This window comes from Cygnus olor, chromosome 1, assembly GCF_009769625.2.
Source record: "Cygnus olor isolate bCygOlo1 chromosome 1, bCygOlo1.pri.v2, whole genome shotgun sequence".
Classification (NCBI taxonomy): Eukaryota; Metazoa; Chordata; class Aves; order Anseriformes; family Anatidae; genus Cygnus; species Cygnus olor.
Genome location: NC_049169.1, coordinates 110,643,168 through 110,661,521, shown reverse-complemented (window position 1 = coordinate 110,661,521; position 18,354 = coordinate 110,643,168). Strand labels below are relative to the sequence as shown.

At 42.6% G+C, this 18,354-nt stretch overlaps 1 protein-coding gene across 16 annotated transcripts in view; it reads left to right on the top strand.

Annotated features, from left to right (window-relative positions):
* TIAM1 (TIAM Rac1 associated GEF 1) overlaps positions 1-15,989 on the top strand; it is a 176,693-nt gene extending 160,704 nt beyond the window's left edge. For 15 of the 16 annotated variants that reach the window (XM_040576809.1, XM_040576789.1, XM_040576799.1 and 12 more), the window contains 9 exons: positions 1,802-1,910; positions 4,041-4,220; positions 4,349-4,467; positions 6,277-6,385; positions 8,698-8,756; positions 9,721-9,823; positions 10,562-10,649; positions 11,511-11,683; positions 13,613-15,989. In XM_040576809.1, coding sequence (XP_040432743.1) covers positions 1,802-1,910; positions 4,041-4,220; positions 4,349-4,467; positions 6,277-6,385; positions 8,698-8,756; positions 9,721-9,823; positions 10,562-10,649; positions 11,511-11,683; positions 13,613-14,097 — 1,425 coding nt within the window. In that variant the 3' untranslated portion in view covers positions 14,098-15,989. Of the gene's footprint in view, positions 1-1,801; positions 1,911-4,040; positions 4,221-4,348; positions 4,468-6,276; positions 6,386-8,697; positions 8,757-9,720; positions 9,824-10,561; positions 10,650-11,510 lie in introns of all 16 variants that reach the window. The other variant, XM_040576883.1, reaches the window with a different exon arrangement.
* Positions 15,990-18,354: the final 2,365 nt, after the last annotated feature.

Here is an 18,354-nt window from a genome sequence, read left to right as displayed (position 1 = left end):
AAGGAGAATCTAGAAATGGAATATTACATAAAATCTCTGTTCTGACAAGCCTAATGTAGTAGTTCAGAAACCCATTAGGGCTATGGTTCAGAACATAAATTGAGTTCTGCGTCTAGTTTTTTTGTGCATAACAGAACTATACAGCAAGTACTTCTGAGTATCAGCACCTGTGTGTGAAAGGTAGAAGTGTAAACTAAAGGCATATATACTTAATTAAAAATATATATGTGTATTTTTTCTCCTATATATGTATTTATTTTTTTTCAATTCAGCTTTTAAATACTTAAAGGGGGCTTATACAAAAGATGGAAAGCAACTTTTTGCTCAGTCAGATAATGACAGGACAAGGGGGAATGGTTTTAAACTAAAAGAGGGGAGGAGGAAATTCTTCACTCAGAGGGTGGTGAGACACTGGAACTGGTTGCCCAGAGAAGCTGTGGATGCTCCATCCCTGGGAGGTGTTCAAGGTCAGGTTGGACGAGGTCCTGGGCAGCCTGATCAAGTGCGTGGCATCTCTACCAATGGCAGGGGGGTTGGAATTGATGATCTTTAAGGTCCCTTTCAACCCAAGCCATTCTATGACGTTTATTTTCCATACATACATATATATATATATATGTATGTATGTATGAAATTGTGGAAGTAGAAATTGTTTTATGTCTTCTGTAGTTACGTACTGAATTTATGGCAAGTAGCTAATATGGTGCTTAGTCTTTGGGGAATTTTACCCATGCTTTGACAACTCACCTTGGCAGAGGACAGGATGTCTTGATGAATAATAATAATTCCATTGGGATTGCTCTTCAGCTAACGTATAGCCCTGGAAGAACTACCGAAAGAAGTTTGTGTGCGTGCATGCAATTTTTGCTGTCAGGTGTTCATTTAAAATCAGCATCAATCCTGAATGCTGCTGTCCTAACTAGAACACCACTTTTGTTTTGTAGGACACATGCCCTTAATGGGAAATGCAAATACATTTTTTTAGTGGTAGAAGCCTCTGTAATTACTGCTTGGACCTTTAAGAGAGAAATTGGGAAGAATCCTCCTTATGGAGAGAACTCTGTGTTCTGAGTACTGCTTCTTCTATCTCTTTGCAAAAATGCGTATCAACTTAATTTTCACTTCTGTCCTATGAGCATAATCTGAAAGCAGCATGCAAGACAGGACTTTGGGGCTTGGTTTCAGTTCTGTAGTTTTTTCTTCAGCCGACTGTAGGCAAGCTGCCTGTATGTTGTCACATTCCCTTCCATCCCACTGTCTTATTCCTTAGAGGGTAGTGGAGCCAAAGGCAGTCGTCTGAGGGAAGGATTGTGTTTGGTCCATAACACAAACTCTTTTTCAGCAGGGGCCTTGCTGTGTTTGTGCAGAGGGATGCTAGTCTTGCTTGCGGTTCCTCAATGTCTGATCCGCTGCAAAGTCGGATACATCCAGTCCTTCCTATGGTCTATGGCCATTATTTAAACAGAAGGTTTTAAGCTCAGGCATTTAAACACAGTTGTGGAGCTGTGAACCTATCTCCCTCTTAGTTGATGTGTCTCCAGATCAGCCTGACTGGGAACACAGATAATTATGTTAACAATGTAGCCTGTATCAAGGCTGGACTCAGGCACCAAGGCTGGTCCTGTTTTCTGCTAGATAGTGTGAAAATACTCTAAAAATGCAGTGTCTGTCATCTGAAAAGTAAATGGAAATGCTCCATCCTACCCATGCTTCTATCCTATTCCCCTATGCTTCTACCCCATTATACAGGTCAGAGGAAAAACCCATTCTATGCTTTTTTTCCTTTCTTTTTTAATCCTAGAAAGTGTTATTTTCCTTGGGTGGATCCTTCCTCTACTACGCTGACCGTTTCAAGCTGTACAGTGCCTTCTGCGCCAGCCACACAAAAGTCCCCAAAGTTCTGGTGAAAGGTAAGAGCGGTGTGCTGGTCAGACCAGAGAGATGTGGCAGCAGCACGTTGGTTTGGGCTGTCTTGGGCTGCTGTGGGGATGATGAAATGTGTCTACTGTGCACCAGAGACCACGTGGAGAGATTTGTGATGGAGGGGTGGGGGCACGAGTGCAGGAGTCCTTGCAGTGGTGGGGAAGTAAGTCTGTCTGGCCTGACAGACTCACAGGGTGCTCCATGCCATGGATGTTCGTAGACCACCACTGATGTAATGATACCCGAGCACCTCGTTACAAGAGGTGGTTAACTTTGAATGCAGTTTTTCCTCTCCTATTTATTCTCCCCCAACACATCCAGTTTCTCTTCAGTCATGTGGGGGATGAAAAGTCTTCATAAACAGGCAATGTGGCCTGCGCTAATTGATCACTGTATTTTGGAACCAGAAGTGGTGATGACCTCTGGTTCCTCTTAGGGTATGTGCAGTGAATCCATGCTTGTCATAATCCCATCGAAGCTCCAGCAAATGTGGTTGAATGCTGACAGCTGCTAGGAAAAGACGAGCTTGGGAGACTGTTATATGGAAGCTGTCTAAATGTTTTAACTTTGCTGTGCTCTCTTTCCCCTCTCTTCCTCTTCTTGCCTTCGATCCATTTTGCCTGAGAAATTTACACGTACAAATTCCTAGCAGAGCTTGGCTTGCTGAGTTGGAGAGGAATGAACTGTGGTTTGGCATATAAAGTGCTCACTGGCCCCCTTGCCTCGGAGTGATGGTTTTTGTCCTATAAAACTGTTAATCTCTTAGAGCTAGCTAGCAATGCTTCATGCAATTCATTTCTGGCTGAGATGTTACATAAACAGATGGTTCCATTTGTAGGAGCTCTGCCGTTAAGGGAGGAGATATCCAGACATCTGGATGTCTGTCAATACAAAGGTTTTTGTGGGTTGTTGGTTGGGTTGTTCATTTTTTGCAGTGCAGTTTTTTTTATATCTTCTTGTAAACTTTCATTTACTATGCTGCAAAGAATAGTTGGCAGCTCTGTGGAATACATGAATTAATGATATGTTGCTATCACATTCATTCTTTCTTTTGGCATCTGTTTCACCTTGATGTTAAGGGCATAAACTAGGTAGTTCTGGTGATTTGTTTTTTTGTACATTCCTGACTATTTTTATAAATGAAAAATGGTTGAGCTTGAATTATAACACAAACAGAACTTCATATTTGATTCCAGAGATATAAATCTCTTTAAAAGCCTGGGAGTGTATTTTAAGTGTAATTTAGTGTCCTCAGCTGAGGTACAGGTGACTTTTTGATTTGAAATTGAAGTTGCCTTATTAAAGTGGGTGACTACCTGAGGGACGAAGCAAAAAACAAACAAAAAAGAAAACCACCCAACCTCAGCAGGGAATGTGGCTCCAATTAAATAAGTTGTGGGGAATTATTTCTGCACTGAATAACTTGTATGTCTAAAACTGCCACCTTATCCGTGCTCCCCTCCCTGTACAAATTTATGTCCTAGTAGAAGGAGCAACAGGGGAAATAGTATTTATAGAAATTCAGTAGCAGTAAGGTAAAAAAAAGATGATAGCAATCAGGTACCCAGTCTGCCTGCGCTCTCAAAATAAGATGTATAAATTTACTGCCTCCTGCCTCCTTACTAGCTCTTGATTTATTTATTGTTGTTGTTTAGTATTGCATTTTAATGTTTAATGATATTTAAAAAAAAAAAAACAAACCACAAAAATCAGACTTGCCAATATTATGGGCATACCTGTCAGACTAGACTCATGATTACTGTGACTTCTTACAAATATCCGATTGAGCCTTTTCTTTAAGGAAGCAGGTGATTGAAAGAATTTATGCTTCTATAAAATAGTTGCAGGGCCAGAAATACCATGGATAGTGAAATCAAAAACTGTGTATTTTGGTACAGTGTGTAGGTGCTTGATATTAAATCCTAAATAGAATCTCTGTGGTGAAGTGTCAGTAGCACAAAACCTGAAGTGCATAAATCCAGTAATGTGGATCTGATAAATCTACAGTTCCTTGCAAAATGTCTATGGATAAATGAATTTAAAGCTGGAACAATCACTTTATTGGGGCAGCTGTTGTTATTTCCACTTTACCCAGTAGCTTCATGTTAATCTTCTAGCCAAGACGGACACTGCTTTCAAGGCATTTTTGGATGCTCAGAACCCCAGACGGCAGCACTCCTCCACGCTAGAGTCTTACCTCATCAAACCCATCCAGCGGATACTGAAATACCCTCTCCTGCTGAAGGAGCTCTTTGCTCTGACGGATGTAGACAGTGAAGAACATTATCACCTTGATGGTAAGGACCTAAATTACATTCCTCTTCTGTTTAAACTTCCCTGTTTAAATTCTAAGCCCTTCTCCTACCCTTCCTCTCAGAGGTTTAAAAATACCTTTTTTCTTTTCTTCGTTTTCTCTCTCTTCTAGTGGCCATAAAAACAATGAACAAAGTTGCCAGCCACATCAATGAAATGCAGAAAATCCATGAAGAATATGGGGCGGTGTTTGACCAACTCATAGCAGAACAAACGGGGGAAAAAAAGGAGGTAACATGATCAAATTTAGAAGACATAGGCTGATATTCTGTATCATGAATGTTAAATTTTATCAAATACTTACCTTTCCTGTTGTGTCATTTCAGTAGGTCCTGGTGCAAACAGGTAAATTCCAATCCAATTCAAAAACTGCTTCTCCATGTATAGTTCAGTGAGTAGAACCAATGTAAAGAAGTGGGTTAGTTCTCTTTAAAGGTTGTGCTTTGGCCAAAATCCCAGCCCAACATGTAGTTTACATTTTGTCTGTCTTGGCTCTCCTCATTGCACACAAACAATCTCACCCTACCAATCTGAGTGGTCTGATGTGCTGAGGCAAGTCTGTACTTAAGTCTTTAATCACTTTAAAGATATCAAAGTGTGAGATCCGCTATGTGAGAAACTACTGTTCCTCTTTTAGGAACTGTTAGTAGGCTTGATATATGACAGAGCCCTGGGCTTTGGTCTAGAACTCACAGAGCGCGTACTGAAACGTGTGAAGGTTGAATGTGGCTCAGCCTTTGGAGGCCATCTCAGAAACCTGTGGAAGATGTCTTGAAGATTCAAACTGAGCCCTGGACTTCTCATTTACTGATTAAAATGTAGGCTTGCAGTCCATCAGTGCAGTGAAGGAGAGTGGTGGCAGTAATGGGCAAGGTCAGGGGAGACTTGAGAAAGATGGGGAGATGTGCTGAAGAGCTGATGTGAGCAGCGATATGGGTGAATGCTGGAGAGACATGACCGTATGAAGTAATGGTAGTGGGGTTTTGCCAACAATTGGGATGAAGATCAAGCCTAAGAGTCACTGGGTAAATACAGGACACAGAGGGGACTGGGATTGAGTCTTGGGGAAGTTTTGGGGGTGTGTCTTGGGCACCATCTTCTTTGGGCAGAAGCAGATGGAGGGTAGAGGGCAGAGATCAGGTGCCTTTGCCAAACCTTTGCTGATACTGGCAAGAAGGATTGGAGAAAGCATGTCAGGACTTCTGTTGGGAGAGCATTTGTGGCTTGGAGTTCATTTGGGAGAGGAGACAACAAATATATCTTAGTGTTTGCTCTTGTTATCAGGGAGAGTTCAGATTGTTCTGCTGGTGCTCTCTGTGGTATCCTTTTGCAAAAGGCAGACTTCATGGAGAGAAGGGGGGGAGAAATTGTGTAAGATGGCATCTAGACTGGGGATAGCCCTTGACTTGTGACTTTGGGAGATCAGAAGTCAACATGAAAGATCTGGTTGCTGCAGTGACATTAGGATGCATCTCCCAACAGTCATTCTGAACTCGTTTATTAGTCCATTACCAGCAATGTCTTCCTCAGGTGAAACTTTGGGGAAAATCAAGAACCATGGCAACTGTTGGGGGGGGGAAGCTGCTGTGACTGCTTCACCTGGTACTGTCTTTGAACTATACCCCAAATTGTGTGTGTGTGATGGGGTTATGCTTAAATGTTTGAACAAAATAGCAAGAAACCTGTAAAGGAGAAGATGGACAAAGGAGCAGAAAAACATAAGGAAAACATCCAATGTGGCTTTTCTGCTCCTTTGTTTTTTTTTTGCAAGCCCTGACTTCCTATAAAATTGTGAGAGCTAGGCTCTCAGTCTGTGTTCTCCCAATCTATGCCCACCAATTAAAGATTTACATGCATCTAATGCCAACTGTCAGAGTCTGTTTGCACATACATGCAGTCATCTGGTTGAGTATCTTATTCCAAAAATTTACTTGTGTTGTTTGTTTATTTAAGAATCAAGTCCAGGAAAGTTTTCTTGAACTGAAGGAAACTTTGAACTGAAACACATTCTGTCTTTGTGCATGTGTTTGTGATTGGCAGGTTGCAGACCTTTCTATGGGGGACTTGCTCTTGCATAATACCGTGATATGGCTTAATCCTCCTGCTTCACTAGGAAAATGGAAGAAGGAACCTGAGCTGGCAGCATTTGGTTTGTATCCTAGTAATTTCATTTCAGATGTTTAAAAGAGTGTATAATGTGCCTTAGCAGATATTTGTTGAAGGTAGTTGAGCGTTGCCTTCTGCAAGGTTGGCTGGAACTTAAAACTGTATTTGTCTCTTTGTAATGGTCAAATTCTGTTCTGTGTTATCTAAATCTGGTGAATAATCTGGAGATGACTGCTATAATAGTGAAAGAGTTTCTTAAACTCGTATCCAAGGCTATAAATTGAGAGCTATGCAGAAAGGTATTTGTATCTCAGAAGATACATTTCAGTAGTCTGATGTATGCCATCTAACTGCTTCACATCCTGTTGGACAAGGTTGGGGCTTGAAGAGGCTTTGCCTTTTCTCTCCATGCTTTTTGCCAAAAAGAACCTGAGCATCTAAATTTTAGTGGTCTTAAAGCGAAGCCAGGACTCCCAGAGAGTCTTCACAGAATCACAGAATCGTCTAGGTTGGAAGAGACCTCCAAGATCATCTAGTCCAACCTCTGTCCTAACGCTAACTCCATAACCTCCACTAAACCATATCACTAAGGGCTACATCTAAATGTCTTTTAAAGACCTCCAGGGATGGCGACTCAACCACTTCCCTGGGCAGTCCATTCCAATGCCTAACAACCCTTTCAGTAAAGAAGTTCTTCCTAATATCCAACCTAAACCTCCCCTGGCGCAACTTTAGCCCGTTCCCCCTCGTCCTGTCACCAGGCACGTGGGAGAATAGACCAACCCCCACCTCTCTACAGCCTCCTTTAAGGTACCTGTAGAGAGCGATGAGGTCTCCCCTAAGCCTCCTCTTCTCCAGGCTAAACAACCCCAGCTCCCTCAGCCGCTCCTCGTAAGACTTGTTCTCCAGACCCCTCACCAGCTTTATTGCCCTTCTCTGGACTCTCTCGAGCACCTCCATGTCCTTCTTGTAGCGAGGGGCCCAAAACTGAGCACAGTACTCGAGGTGCGGCCTCACCAGAGCCGAGTACAGGGGGACAATCACCTCCCTAGACCTGCTGGCCACGCTGCTTCTTATACAAGCCAGGATGCTGTTGGCCTTCTTGGCCACCTGAGCACACTGCTGGCTCATATTCAGCTGCCTATCAACCAGTATTCCCAGGTCCTTCTTGGCCAGGCAGCTTTCCAACAACTCATCCATCTCCCAGCCTGTAGCGCTGCTTGGGGTTGTTGCGCCCCAGGTGCAGGACCCGGCACTTGGCCTTGTTGAACTTCATACAGTTGACCTCAGCCCATGAGTGTTGGAGTGATCTGTCTTCCTCCAAGAACTGTATCTTGGGTGGCCAAAAGAGAAATTGAAACTGCTATTGGCATAGATTTCAAGGTCTTTCCACTGTATCAAACCATGGTTCTTTGGAAAGGTACAGGGGCACTTATGTTGGCAAATCATGCATTTGTTACTTTGAGCGAAGTTAAGTAGTGTGTGCTATGTTTTCTTTATTTGTTCCTAAACTTCTTCACACAATGAGCTTTTATGTTGCTATTTTCAGCAAGCTATGCTGGTTAGAAGGCAAGTGACTTTTGATTTATACCAAACAGCTTATGAATGAAGAATCTTTCAGTTTTGCTCTGAAGAACACACAAATATTGACTGCTTTGCTGTAAGCTGGGAAACTGCCCAGTTATGCCTTGAAGCTGAGGAGCCTCACAAAAGATGCTAGGAATGTGCAGCAACTTTTAAGTACTCCAGACAGCTTTACACTAGTTTCATAAAATTAAGTCCAAAATTAAGTGTTCATGCAATTCAATCCTAAAACAAGGGGCATGTTTGACCTTTCTCAAAAGAGAACACGAGGAAAACCAGAGTCTTGAAAGACAAATTCAGACTCCATGTGGATGTTACCTGATAATAGAGAATCAAATTGCACCTCTGTCTACAAGTGTTGTTCACTTCTTAATTCAGTATAGACCACTCGTCCCCACCTGGGAGTGGTTCAGATTTCAAATTCTGCCTATGTGTGGTCTCACCTGATGACTGGCAGCATGTAGTCGGATGCTGCTCATTTGTCTGAGGTGGACTTCTGTTTAATTATCTTTTAATAGAACTGTTGGATTTTGAACAGTTGTTCAAATAACTGGCAACTCTTAGGTTGCTTTAAGTCATTTGAAACTATTGTTTGCATGCTAAAAGCTGTTGAGTTTAGGGGTTTTTTTGGCAGGATTACTCCTGCCTTCCCTCCCTGACTCAGCTGAGGGCTGTCTGAGGGGTTGAAAGGTCTGTGAGCTTGGGCGTGTAGGAGACCCATTCCCAACCTTATTGACTACATGGCTTTTGTTTTTTAACTTTCTTCTCCAGTGTTCAAAACAGCTGTGGTCCTTGTGTATAAGGATGGTTCCAAACAGAAGAAGAAACTTGTAAGTTGCATGAACTATTTCTGTGATGCTGTGTACGTTTGTAGTTCTAAGATCAAGACTGACTTTCCGTAAAGCTGTGGTGTGAGAGTGTGCTTTTTTTATATGTGATCCTCGTCCTCTGCCACACAACTGAGGATTTGGGTAATTCTGAGTGGCCTACTGTTCAGTGCTTTGCAAGTGTTCGTTTAGTTTATCCTTTGCTCTCTGCTGGGTTATTCACGTTGCCTGTGACATCCATTGTATGCTGCGGAGTGGACTTCCATGAAACAAGGTACCACCTTGAGCATGTCTCTTGTATTTGGCTCTTTGATCAGTGCATATGAATCAAACATGAGACGTCTGACTTTCTTAGTGAAGCACAATGTCTTTGCTTCAGTTCTGGCTATTAGTTTCTTCAAGTATAGCATGCAACTAAGCAAGTGCTGGCTGCTCTCAGCTGAACTAGATATGCCTACACTATGTATCAGTGGATCCTACTGGAATCTACAATTAGAAGTTAAAGCTAAGCTTGACAGTGAACGTATGACTTGCTACAACAGGGAACACAGTTTATAGTATTACAGGAAACACTTTGATTCCCACGTATGGCATAAACCAAAAGCGTTATTTGAAATACTCGTCTTCTAAGGTTAACTGGACATAAAATAAGCTTGGAGTGACCAAAGCAAAACAAATGCATGTTCATAAGTATATGTGCAGTTGGAGGTGAGAATGCAGAATTAGTTGCAAAAAAATTTTGAGTGCATTGATAAGAGTTGATCGGACTAATGGTTGCTTTTGTCTGGAATTTAGCAAGATCTTCGTAGACAGGCATTTCAGTGCTGCTGGTTACTAAGAAGTTGTAGTGAGAAAAGAATTGCAACAGGTCTCTAGCTGGACACTTTTAGTGCAAAGCAATGGAGACCTTGGTGTCTGAATATCCTAACGTATCTCATTTCTTAAGGGTATTTTGAAATTCTTCCAGGGAGGATCACATAGAGCTTCAATTTATGAAGACTGGGATCCGTTCCGCTTTCGTCACATGATACCTTTGGAAGCACTGCAGGTTCGAGCGTTGGCAAGTGCAGGTAATGTTCCAGCTGCATGAACTTGGCAGTCTTTTTAATGTTTGTTTTGGGGATGTTCACTGATCAGTGTTCGTCCTTAGTATGTGTGTATGCAGCTTTGGGGACCTGAGAAAGGAATCTAATTGCCCTGGAGAGAAAAGAAGGGGGCAGAAGCTCAAATTCTGTATCTCTGCCTTGTCAGTACTTTTTTGAAGGCAGTCAAGGTCCTGGAAAAACAGGACAAAGTTATTGCCAACTCTGGTTTGTTTTGTTCCTCTTTTAGAGTCTTGAAGGAAATCTTGCAACTGTGAGAAAATAGGGCTAGTGAATTCTTTTTCTTGTGGTAGATGGCTTCATGTGAAAGTTATTGTTTAAAACTGAGATTTTTTAACATATGCTCCTGTTCTTCCACATAAGTGAAAGTGGAAGGAACATAGGATGTAGCTGTCTGTAAAAGTTACGCCTGTAAAATGTGGAAATACTATATGAAATATCCAAAGAACTGTTTTTTTCCCCCGTATTTTATAGGACTGAGTGACTGAATACAAAGTTCTACTAGATTTTGGCCAGTTCGTGTCTGTTGTTTCATTGGCCGCTTTCCCACTGCTGCCTTTCATCCATAAATTAATATTATTTTCAGTGTATCATTTGTTGTCTCAGACAGTCTTAAACCATTTTTTAGGGTAATGGAATAAGTATTGTAACTGAGGTTTATGATGGGAACCTGATGTATGAAATGCTATTTACTTTTTGTTGCAGATGCAGAGACCAATTCTGTATGTGAGATTGTCCACGTTAAATCTGAGTCTGAAGGCAGGCCAGAAAGAACGTTTCACCTTTGCTGTAGGTAAGTGCGTTTCCAAATTTTCCAATGGCAGCTGCATCTCTGCATCCCAGCTTGCCTTTGTCATTTGTTTAAGGCAGTCTGGGAACAGCTGGTGGGGAAGTGAGCAGAGGGCGTTAGAACCTCATTTCTGGCAGGCAGAGTTTCATAAAGTCTATTAAGATAAAGGCACAGATCTGATCAGCCTTGCACTTGTATGGGAATGTCCTTATTACAACTTTCCTTATTATGCTAGGTAGATGTTTGTGTGTCTTGTTTAGCTGACCTTCCATGCCAACAAGTTCCAACCCCTGTTCCTGGGGCATTACCCTTTTCTTAAATGAATTTTGTCCGTCTTTGTCATGGTGGTTGCCCTGACGTGTTTTAGGCTTGAAATCAGAACTTGGTACACAAGGTTGCCAGGGTCCAATGGAGCTGATATCAAGCCAATTCCCACTACTAGGTAGTAAAGATTTGCAGGACTACTTCTTGGTGTGTGGTTATGGGAGACAAGCTGAGATTGAATTAGTCACTATAGGTCAATTTGATGTTTATCAGAGAAAGCAAAGTTTGTGGTTAGTATTGGAGGGAAAAGGAAGGCTCGAGGAGTGAATGGCTAAATGTTTTGTTAACATACGGAATATTTATTTCCTTGGATGTCTGTTGCAATTACTACACTAATAGCTTTATATACTTTAGTATAGTTAGCTTTGCCTTGAAAATACTGGTTTAAATTGAATCTTCTCTGGGGAAATGTACGCCAGTCAATCTTCAGTTTTAAATTACAGTACTGATTATTATTTCACTTTAAAGCTTTAAGCACTTTGAGCTTTAAGCAGTTTGCAAGAGGTAACTCTGCCTCTTGTATTTTCACCTGTTTTTCAGTTCACCAGAGCACAGGAAGGACTTTCTGAAGGCAGTGCATTCGATTCTGCGGGATAAACACAGAAGACAGCTTCTTAAAACCGAAAGTTTGCCCTCATCCCAGCAATATGTTCCTTTTGGTGGAAAAAGATTGTGTGCTCTAAAAGGTGCAAGGCCAGCCATGAACAGGGCAGGTACTGTAGGGCTACAGACTTTCAAGATCCCAGTAACCCCAGCACCATTGTAGGACGTGGTGTTATCTGATACTTGTGTACTAGGATTGGCATTCTCTCCTGTGAATGTAAAAACTGCTGTTTTTCCATGCTTCACCTCCTCGAGAGCCTTAAATTGCCTCTGTTTACCTTGCTTTGCACTCAAGGTTCAGCTTCAGAGAAGTCCTTCTGGCATGGGAGGAAGAAACACGATTTCTGTCAATACCAATTGGCTGTGCACTTTAATCTGGAAATGGGTTTCAGCTGAACAAAACAGAAGCCCACTGCATATTTCTTAAACAAAAGCATGTACAGAGTTTTCAAGCTAACCCTAGCACTTTTAGCTAAAATTCACTTGGGGGAGCTGATTTTTCTTGTGCGTGATATGGTTTGGAGAGACAGCTTTGTATGTCCTCCGTTTTTAGCCTTTTCAGCTCTATTGCTAAAGGGCACGTACTTCTCACTCTTTGAGAGGCATGCACTTGATGCTATTATTTTTGTAATGGTCTGTCCTAAACCACGGATTTTCCTTTTTGGTTGACTTCAGGCAAAAGCAATGAGAAAATCCCAGGGAAAAGCAGGTTTCACTTTCAGAACACTAGATGATGGAGGGAAGAAACACTTGCTTCCAACTGAAAAATACTCAGCACTGCTGCGTGTTTTGTTCTGGTCTGTTGTTTTTTTTTTTTCTGCTCATTAGATCCAGCAATGTAGACAACCAGGCTTTCTGTTCCTCTTCTGTAATAGGCTGGCCAGACCAATAACATTTGCAGCATGGCTTCTAACTTGAGGTGATGCTAGCCATCAGCCTCAGAGGCACTTAAAATAGTAAGAAAGAATATTCAGAGGAGGACCAAAATGCATCTGTTTTACCACAGTGCTTCTTCAATCAGCCTGTGGGGTTGATGTGTAGATGCCAAAACTTATTTTAGTTTGGCTTGGCAGTGCATTTGCATGATGAATTCTGCTGCAATTAACTATAGGGAAAAGTCTGGAGATTTTAAGACTTGCAACTGTTGAACTTGGTGCATGTTTTGAGGGTCAGGGATATTAAAATGTAACCCTCTCCCCTCAAGCTGCTAGAGTTCAATGAATAAAAACTGCAAGTGCTAAGGCGCTGTTTAGTGGAGGGAGACAAACTATAACCTTGGAGTTCACCTGCTTGTGATGGAGCTACCTGTGTGCGCAAATAAAGTGCTGGAATGCCTGCAGGTCCTTTGGCTGCAGGATTCATCCCCTGCTTTGTCTCATAAGCCTCTTATGAAAATGTTCCAACACAGAAGATGTGAATTTGCTAATTGGGCCAGTTGCAAAAGCTAGCAGACTAGCTGATGCTGCGTAAGGAACTTCTGAAAGGTTTCTTTGTTTTTCTTGTTTTTTCCTCCGTAGTAAGGTGAAAGTGTGGAAGGGAGTAGCAGAACCTGGATAGGAAACTTCCCCATAAATAAAGCAACAACGCCAGCACCTTCAGTACCGAGGTAGCTACTTGGAAACCTGTAATGTTGCTCTTAGCCAAGACAAAGCAATTTCCCATATCGACGTTTAAGGCTAGTTGAGTTTTGCTGTGTACTGACAGCAGGGAGCTGCTCCTGAGAAGCTGAGCTGAACAGATGCACTTTGTGCTGGCTGGCTGCCTACCGCTTAGGAGGAACAGTAATTGTGGGCCATTATCCCAGCTGTGGATCTGAGTAGCAGAAACTCCTTTTTCAGCTGGAGAGAGACCTGTGCCGAGGAGCTGAGTGAAGTATGACTTGCCTGCAGGGAGGATACTGAATGACTAGGTCATTCTTGGGAGTCTGCCTGGTTTGCGCCTAGCGGTGTTAAATAAAGGGCCCTTGGAAGACTAACTTTTTAAAGGGAGTTGTACCGTGTGTAAAAAGCCTCTGGGGTTTTATCTTTGTGTGTGCACAGTGTCAGCCCCAAGCAAGTCTCTTGGGAGGAGGAGGCGGCGGCTGGCCCGAAACAGGTTTACCATTGACTCAGATGCCGTCTTCACGAGCAGCCCTGAAAAAGAGCCCCAGCAGCCCACGCACAGTGGGGACACTGACCGCTGGGTAGAGGAACAGTTTGACCTTGCTCAGTATGAGGAGCAGGAGGACATCAAGGAAACGGACATCCTCAGCGATGACGATGAGTACTGCGAGGCCGTGAGAGGCGCCGTGGCCGACCGAGAGCTCCGGGAGCGGCTGCAGGCAGCCTCCATCACGAGCAGCCAGCCATGCCGGGGAGACCGCGCGCGCCCGGCCATGGACACGCACGCCTCCAGGATGACCCAGCTGAAGAAGCAAGCGGCCTTGACCGGCATCAACGGCGACGTGGAGGGCCACGGCGAGGAGGTCATCTGGGTTAGGCGTGAAGACTTTGTTCCCAGCAGGAAACTGAACACGGAGCTCTAAACTGGTCCCCTTCCCCGCCTGGATGCGTAGGTCTCCCTGTCCTGCCCGCCCCCGGCACACCGCCAAGAGCCGATCCCCGTAGATTGCACACTTGCACACACCATTTCGGCAGCTGAATTGGTCCAAAGCCATGTGGCCACACTCTAGGCAACTGTAAAACGCTCAAAACTTGGAACGGAGTAAGCTTAAGGTCCTGTCTTACGTTACCAAGGGCTTTCACACTCTTTTATTTATTCTAACATAATCAGGGGCTGAAATTAAGTGTGGGGAGAACATCACTGGAAAACAAATTACTCTGGATGTCTTAACCTACGTGCAGCAAACTAGCTTATACAATAGCACAACAAAGAAAGGGTTTTATAACCGTAAAGCATCAACCGTAGGTTCATCTCCTTAATGAGGAAACTGCCTTTTTAACGTGTACAGTCGCAGTATTCTTACTACTTTTCCCTCTTTAAATGTAAGAGAATATACATGTATTTTAGGGATGTGTGAGGAAAGGTTTGGGATTTATGTTGTGTTAAGTCCTCTTGGTCTGTGGCTGGTCTAATTTAATGTCAATGTTGGAAGCTCTAGTTTTGCATAATGTTATAAAGATGCCAAACTCTCTTAAGAGACCCGAATTTAACACTTGAAGAAATATTTTTTTGTATTTTACCTGAGATGCAGGGGCACAAAGGGATAATAATTTTACAGTGTTAGCTTAGCTCCACGTCTAGGATACGAGGCTAGCTTTTTGCAGAGGGTTAGGAAAGGTGGTTTTTATATTAAAATATGAACTGGAAACTCTTATTTAGGTATAACTTTCTTCAGGAAAGGATTACTGTATATGTTTGAGACTGGAGTTTAGTTAGATAATAAAAAGAATAAAATGGCATGACCGAATTGTAGTGGAGCAAACCGATCTATGGTGTAACCTTGCTGGAGCTAGTGCAGCAACATCATGGATTCGTTTGGTCTGCTTTCTCTGACAGTTTGGGCATAGGGGACAGGGAATTCATGGCCAAAAAACTGACCTCATCCACTCTCCTGCTGTGGGTGAAACTAGTGTATTTTCATTCCTTTATAAAAGCTTTTCCACTGCAATAGAATATGAGTGAGTTCTAAACAAGCAAACCTCTTTAGCATTTTAAATCTTTTATTTAAGCATTTAAAACAGGGTAAAACGTGACTAAAAAGGTTTTTAAGTAACTTCCAAATACAAAACACAAATAGCACTTTTTTTTTTTTTAAAGATTTATATAGCTTTTCCCATTTCAGTTTCACCTATGGAAAAAAAAAAAGATTATATGAAGTTTTCTTTTTTTGGTATCTATTGATGTTTGACACATTAGTAGGTACTTTGAAAACCTGAAATTTTATAATAGCTTTAGGATTATATTTTATAAAATCCACTCTGACTATATTTTAAAACATAATGAAAATTATTCCCCCCGAAATCCATCACTGTCTTTGTGTCCCAGCTAGCATTCCTGCCTTGCCCCCCACCCACTTCTGGTTTCTGGTGCACTATACTTGTTCTTACGATAGCTTTCTCCCTCTAACTTTTTGCTATCCTCTCATTTCTTTTCGTAAAAGCTTTAGAAAGGTTTCTATACCTTTTGTATTATCACGCCATTGTTTTATATCATCTACCTGTCAGTTGTGTCCCAGCATACTAGAAAAGCAGAGGTTTTAGCTGTCCTGTGCTGTACCCAGCGGAATACAGTCAGTTCTGGAATACTGGAAGGCTGGTACTGGAAAGGTACCGTTGTTCTTGTACATAATGTCATGACATGTCTATGTCAAAGGTTCTTATATATTTCTTTTATAAGCTGAAAGAAGGTCTATTTTTATGTTTTTAGTTCTATGAATGGAACGTTGTAAATGCCTGTCAGAAATAAAATACTGGAGGAAAAAAAAAGTGGTATGTGTACATGTGTGCTCCGAGACAGAGGTCCTTCTCAGTGAAGGCAAGCAGGAAGCATGTCTTAGGACAGATGAAGCTGTCAGGATCACTCTCCCTGCTTTAGCAGCCTCTAGGAGAGTCTCTACTGTTCAGGTTTCCAGCCGTGGTGCTGTGCGCTCTAGGTCCTGTGTGGGTGTCCCCTTGAAACAGGCTCATCTGGTTGCAGCTTTCAGCAGAGCCCTCAGCTCTGCTTTTTGTGTAGTCTGTAACAAAAAAATTCCTTTAGTGGGAGCACCGACTTTTAAAATAATGTATTCAAGTCTAACTATCAACGCATTTCCTAAAATGTGTGAAACTTCATCATCTAACGAAACGAGTGAAAAGCATGTTAATGCTTGTTTGTGAGTTTACCTGAGAACAAATGTGAAGAAGTATGAACTTCTATTTTAAAAGCCATAACCTCTCTTTTAATGTGTGATGTGTTTGGCTGTGTTCGCGTGTTCATTTTCTCCATGGCTTAGTTTTTACTGGCTACTGCAGTATTTCCAGCAACTGACTACAGCTTTCAGACTGTATACAAAGAGCTCGTTCCACTGCAATAACATCACGCCTTGCATCAAAAATTAGTATTATGTGGCTAATTTATCTCGTATCAAGCCTTACACAGAGGGTTTGATAGGTGGAAAGTGTAAAGCTTCAGTGTAGCTCTTGTATTCCCACCTGCCAGCCTCTGTAGCTTAGGAAAGACGTGAGGTCTGAACTGTGCAGGCTTAATGTGGGTGGGTAGGGCTCAGCTCATGTCTTACAGACATGAGAGTTGCCACTTTCTTTACTATATCCACAATCAGTTATGCCTGTTTCTTTTTCTGTGATGCTCACAAGAAACATAAGTAGGCATTTAAAAAAAAAAAAAAAAAGAGGAGTGGGTAGGAGAGGAAGTAGCAAATCCCAGAAGAATTCTCTTGATACTGGAAGAGTTCTCCAGTCTAGCCGTGGCCGCTTGTTTGACCAAAGCTGGTCCCTTTGGGGCCCTGAATTGTACTCCAAGTGTAAGGATCCCACCATGGGTAAGAGACTGCTGTCTTCTGCAGGCTGGCAGGAGCTTCTCTGGCCCACGGGTGAGACCCTGACTCCCACCTTTAGGGGAGCTAAGACTCCAGCTCAGTCCTTAGGGGAATGAAGTCTCCTTGCATACAGGCAGTTTGGTTGTGTGTGTAGCTTCTGGCAGATTGTCCCTAAAAGGTGGGCTGGTGGGGAGCAGGGAACTGTTTTATTAGAAAACAGGGGTTTATTGCCCGTGCTGCTAGAAGAGCCTTGCAGGGCCCCAGTCATCAGTGGGCAAAGCACAGGCATCTCTTAGCACTGAGGTTTGGGAAGTGCTGCTCTTAACTCTTTTTCACCAGTTTGTTGTCTTCTCTAGGCCTCCTCAAAGACATGCTTTGCTTGCACCAGCTTCAGAACAGCACAGGGAATATCTTGTTTCTGAGGTGGTTGTCTCTGCAGCTAACACATTGAGGATGTGACCCTGCTGCCTGTGTGCTGCTAGCTGAAATGCGGCCAGATAATCGTGGGGACAGCAGTGCTGCCTCCCCCACAGCTCCTGTTCCCACTCCTGATGTCGTAAGCTTCTTTGCAGCTTGCTTTCCTTTCCCTTTAATTTTATTCTTAACAATTGCTGAGAAACTGTTGAACAGTAGAGTTCTCCTTTTTAATCTTTTCAATTACAAGAGCTGCCCTGCACATTGACTGAAGACTGTCAGCGTGTCAGTGCTGCTGAACAAATCTAGTCCAGAATTTTGGAAGCCTCCTGAGGCCCGTCATTGTTGGGGAGGTAAGGAGAGGAAAGAAACTCTGTGAAAGATTGCTTCTTCTATTTCTCTTTTCCTTTGGCCACATCCTGTTAGTAATACATATCACCCCTGTGTCATACGTGGTCACGAGCTTGAGTAGCTTTTTGCAGTAAACAAAATCTTACAGTAGCCCTAGGGCCTGGGTAAGTTGCTCCCATTTTAAGCCTGACAAATGAAGGCAGGTAGAGGAGTACGCACAAGGTCACGTAGCAAGCCCGTGGTACCAGTGAAATGGTTGCAGAAGGTTGTTCATCCATCAGGCTGGGTGATGTTTCCTTTTCATTAATGTAAGGAAGTAATCAGAAGTAGTAAGGAATCATGTCTTGTGGCAGAGTAACAAAGATGAAGAAAGTCATACTGACTGCGAAGGGAGCGTGGGATTGTTTGTCCATTGCGTACATCCGGGAATACACTAATACTGCGGTATCTGGCTGGCTTTCTCCTTTCAATTCTCTGTTCACAGTCAATTTAGTAACAGGAAAGGGATGATATATTTTCCATGTGACCTTACAAAACAAA